This window comes from Crassostrea angulata, chromosome 6 (assembly GCF_025612915.1).
Source record: "Crassostrea angulata isolate pt1a10 chromosome 6, ASM2561291v2, whole genome shotgun sequence".
In the NCBI taxonomy this organism is placed as follows: domain Eukaryota; kingdom Metazoa; phylum Mollusca; class Bivalvia; order Ostreida; family Ostreidae; genus Magallana; species Magallana angulata.
Genome location: NC_069116.1, coordinates 39,254,887 through 39,259,812, shown reverse-complemented (window position 1 = coordinate 39,259,812; position 4,926 = coordinate 39,254,887). Strand labels below are relative to the sequence as shown.

Sequence of the window (4,926 nt, the reverse complement as noted above, 5' to 3'; positions counted from 1 at the left end):
AACTTTTGATCCATAATAGTACCGGATTTGCTGATATACAATCAGCTTTAAGTCATTTTAAACTGTCTTCTCATTAACTTTCAATGTAAAAAACATTTAAAAGAATTTCACGTTTCCGGTGGTGATAAAAAAGTATTAATGATCAATGTGTCTCTTGGATTTCATATTGCTAACAGTGTAATACACCAGAGTAATGATGAATAACTTTATATGAATTTTGAGCGCCGAATTGTATACGTTTGTTAGTCGCTCCGGAGATTTGAGGTCGAATTGATTATTATCGTTTCAGATTTCAGTTAACATGATTCTGTATTTGTTACCCAGTAAAATAGATTTACTTTTATACGATAAAGTATGAAAATAGCAAATTCTGGTTATTTTTAGATGCTCTATGTTTATCTGATTTCTAACTTACAATAGCAAGTCCGCTTTTTTTTTATACCAAATTTGTGCAAGTTCAACCTGAACGGTTTGGGTCCTATTTCTAAAGAAAGAGAAGTCAAATTTATTGCACCAAGCCACAAATGGTCAAAGAACAGAGTTACTTATTAATTTTACATCAAATAATTATATCTCAAAAGCACGTTTTCAGACTTTATAAAATCAATACTGGTACGAATCGTTCACCTTAGTTTTTTTTGTTCTCATCACTTCTAAGATGCAAAAGTTACAAATCACAAATTTCATTTCCTATTATTTTTTAAATTTCTTACAGAATTTTAACAGGTTTGTCTTTAACCCTTTTAACCCAATGACGAGCCTTGGGATATCTAAAGCGACGATTCCTCCTAGGACGACAGAAATAATGATGACTCCTATAAAACCGAATGTTTTGGCGGACGGCCGCGGGTCGTCTGCTGACGTCTTTTTGCGGATGTTGGATGACAGTGTGGATTTCTCCACTTCTATTTCCTTTTTCAGCTCCGCTATTTTCGCGTTGAGCTCTTCCGTGGAGTTTATTGTAACAGTGTTTGATACTGGAACGCAATTTGTTGGACAGGCGCAGCCTTGGGATGGCGTTGTGGTTCCTGTTGTGGATGGTGATGTTGTTGTGGATGTGGAATGCGATGACGTGGATGAAGATGTTGTTGTTGATGTGGATTGCGATGAGAGAGATGAAAATGTTGTTGTGGATGGGGATTGCGATGAAGTGGGTGGAGATGTTGTTGTGGATGTGGATTCCGATGAAGAGGATGGCAATGAAGTGGATGGATATGTTGTTGTGGATTCTGTTGTGGATGAATATTCCGTAGTTGTCTGAGCTGTTGTGGTTGTTGGTGGTGCTGTTAAAATACCAATAGTAATAATCATTCTATTGAGGACTGGTTAATGAAAAAGACACAGTATGCAAGCAAAAACCTTTTACCTCATGGTCTTTAAATACAAAATGTTTTCAACTCCATTACATTACTAATACGTTCTTCGCAAACACGGGTTCCCAATAGAATAAAACATAATGCATCTTTTCATTCGGGATTAAATATTTGCAAAGAATAATGCACTAGAACAGATAGAGAAGAAAGGGATCTTAAATATACAGGAACTTTTTCGAATTTATGAGATTAGATTTTTGAAATTAGATCGTTCAAAAATCGTGAAGCGTACTGATTGGGGATGAAAAGTGTTCCAATGATATTCTTGAGATTATAGAGATCATTCGATAATTCATTCCAGACACCGTCGTGTTCAACTATAATACAAACATATGTATGTATGACAGTTTGGATGAATAACACAGAAAACCGACGGGGGGGGGGGCTTTAATAATTTCCTATTGTTCTTAAATCTTTACTCTTCGTAAAAAAACAGTGTATAGTCCGCAAACTATCCAGATGTCTGTGAATATAGATATAACTGTAATACTTTGGCTATATTTCCATATATTATATAATACACATCTAAGAGAAGCATCGAATGAAAACCATCAGGTTTGTGTTTTGTCTATGATAGATATTACAATTTTACATAGTTAAGAGTATTCGATGGTCGTGGTCATTATTAGACTGTATTGATCTCTTTTTGAAGGAGAGCTCTATATAAAAATGTTGGAAAGTGTCCAAATTTAGAAGGTGAAATATATGGATTATTTCCGTACTAAATAATAGTTTATATCTAAACGAACCGTATATTTAAATTTGTTGGCAGACCTGGTGGTTGTTCACTACCCTGCCTTCTTAAACTGAAGATTTTTTCGCACACCTTGACCATACTTTCTTTCCTCCAATCAATTGGTGTGTAAATAATTGGAACTTTTTTTGGTTTAAAGTGGTTTGCGAAAATAGCTCGTGTTTTTATTGATGATTTTTTTGCTGTTTTGTTTGTTTTGTGGTCAGTATTTGGGGATCATTTATTTAGAAAGTCGAAATCACAATTTTATTTGAGCCTTCAGGACCATTGGTGAATGTGGAGTCTCAATCTATCAACACTTTAATGGTAAAAACATTTGGTCTATGCCAACGTCCTTTACTACCACAGTGATATATAAATATAGATAAACAATATCATAGTATTAATGTAATCCTTTAAAAACGTACCGAGTATGTTTGACAAGTTGCTACAGAGAAAATGGTAGTCCTCGTCGCATTTCTCTGCAAACCAGGCGCTTGAGTACATTGATACGCAATGCCAGGTGGCGCTGTTCATGTTGTAGGAGAAGAAGTTCTCATAGGATTGTAGCTGTCCCGACAACGTCCTGAGCCGGTAATTGGTCACGGTGGTGTCCACATCGTAGCCAATGTAAACTTCTGTACTACCGAGGCTAAATACAATTATAAAGAAAAACCATAATGTATTTGCGAAGTATTTTCGCTCTAAATTGAATTGTTTAAGCAATTCAACTGTTGGGTGGATTAAACATAACTGTACATGTTGCAAAAATGCTAGATGATCAATAATAACTATACTCGACCAAATGTTCCCATTTTTGTCACTTTTTACTTAAGATTTTCATTGATATTATTGTTTCCGAAATAGCTATATCGGGCACAATGCAAACGGAATGAAAGTACTCAGAAATATTGCATTGTGTTTTCTTAGAGCAATTTTTCAATATACATTTATATTCCCGTAAGTGTTTTTGTTGTTCTGTGTATAAAACGGAAATAAAAACGGAAAAACTAAATAAGTTAAATTTTTTGCAAAAAAGGTTAAAGTGATGCTTTTTTTAAGATTATTAGTTTGACATCTTATGTAATTAAAAAATCCATTTCTTAACTACTTTTTTTTAAATCTCCACAATATGTATATGTATACCCTTTATTCGAGCAATTTCCATTTTTTTAAAGTTTAAATACATTTTTCAAGTCGAACAAGTTTTAAATATATATTTTTAAACCAATTATTATGTGAGAAACACATTACCAAGACATTTTGTATGAAATGTATACCAAATAAAAAAATGAAATTTATCACAAAATTTAAATTATCAGTCTGCTACTGTTATTAATTCAACGTCTATACAATAAACATGTCTCAATCATTAACGATTGTTAAATATTTTCAATGAAGCGTATACAGAACTATCAGTGATGACGTCACTCGAGTAGGGACCTACCTTAAATCTTTAAAGCGATCAAGAAAATTCATATAGAACTTACCCCTTAGAAGTCAAAAACGCATCCACGGCATTATCCATTGAAACGTCGGCTACAAGGGCGGGGTATCCCCCTTCACTGAAGCATTTAGCGTAGGCCCCGGTGAGGTTTGATGTCGTGGTACCCAGCCAGTAGCAGACGTCGCCATTTATTCCGTCTTGGTAAATAAAACTGTCTATCTGTCCGTTACAAGTTGCCAACATCACATCTACAATTTTTATTTCTACACGTTGATTTTAATACATGAGAATTTGACATGAAAGCAAATTAAGTTTCAAGTTTATGCAACTTTCGTATTAGGATAAAAAATTATTACTCAGGCAATTGCGTGAATTTGGTATATTTTTTCAGTTTACAATGAATCTAAAAATAGTAAATATAAAGTAAATAAATCTTTTTTCAAAACATATAACATGTACTAAATGTATTTTCCCCTTCACTATTTTTTCCTCCAGTGAAGCTATTTTCTATTATTTTAGGTTTGTAGAATAGTTTGTTTGAAAAGAGGAAAAATTAAGCTCTCTCTCTCTCTCTCTCTCTCTCTCTAGCTCTCTCTCTCTCTCTCTCTTTCTCTCTCTCTCTCTCTCTCTCTCTCTCTCATTTACAAATTTACTGTAAAACAATAAAACAATAACAACATCTAATTACCTTTATTATAATTATTATGAATGAATACTAAACAATAAAAAAAATAATAAAATCATTCTACCTGTGAAATTTAAAACTTACGTTCAAATGTGCAAGAGAGTATCCAAGTTTGAAATATTAGAACAAGCCACATTTTTATTATACACGGTGGTTACTGGTTTAAAGAATCATTTTTTCCATTCAGTTTTCAACTAAATAAAGGTTTTAACAAGCAGAGGAAAATTCGCGTTACCTAATGAACTACTCTAATTAATTATCATAATGTCGTCACGTTCTTTTGACTTTTTATTTTACCTAAATATATTGATTTTTAGTCCCATTAGCAACACAATGGTAGACAGCCGAGTTAAGAGCACATAACAATATGTACAGTGATTTTTATCCCCTTCAAAAATCAATTTATTTCCCTACGGGCGAATTTGTTCTGAATCCACAAAATTTGTAAAAGAGGTCAATAAACAATTTGGAACAATTTAATTGAAACCTTAATTGTTTATAAGTCGTGTTATTTACTGATATTGGGTAACTTGAACTTGATCTTCGGAAAGACCTAATAGTTATGTTTGAGTAATCATTCATATTCCCACAACGCTTGTCGTCGAAACATAACAGCATCTCTTTCGTGAAATGGATTCAAAGGTTTACTTGTATGGCTGTTTGACAAATTATATATCAACAAAGTGAA

At 33.2% G+C, this 4,926-nt stretch overlaps 1 protein-coding gene across 1 annotated transcript; it reads right to left on the bottom strand.

Moving 5' to 3' along the window:
• Positions 1 to 506: 506 nt before the first annotated feature.
• Positions 507 to 4,473, bottom strand: LOC128187673 (uncharacterized). Its single transcript, XM_052858090.1, has 4 exons — positions 4,323 to 4,473; positions 3,597 to 3,801; positions 2,535 to 2,758; positions 507 to 1,283 (listed from the first exon to the last, which is right to left on the bottom strand). Exons 1-4 carry the CDS (start codon positions 4,372 to 4,374, stop codon positions 694 to 696), a joined length of 1,071 nt encoding a protein of 356 aa, XP_052714050.1. The 5' UTR covers positions 4,375 to 4,473; the 3' UTR covers positions 507 to 693.
• Between the last annotated feature and the right edge of the window lie 453 nt (positions 4,474 to 4,926).

What these genes read in the sequence shown, in the direction of transcription:
- LOC128187673 (XM_052858090.1), bottom strand. Translation starts at nt 4,374, where the DNA reads ATGTGGCTTGTTCTAATATTTCAAACTTGGATACTCTCTTGCACATTT. An exon ending in ACTCTCTTGCACATTTGAAC is followed by an intron (nt 3,802 to 4,322) that starts GTAAGTTTTAAA and finishes TAAAAATTGTAG; the next exon opens with ATGTGATGTTGGCAACTTGT. An exon ending in GCGTTTTTGACTTCTAAGGG is followed by an intron (nt 2,759 to 3,596) that starts GTAAGTTCTATA and finishes AATTGTATTTAG; the next exon opens with CCTCGGTAGTACAGAAGTTT.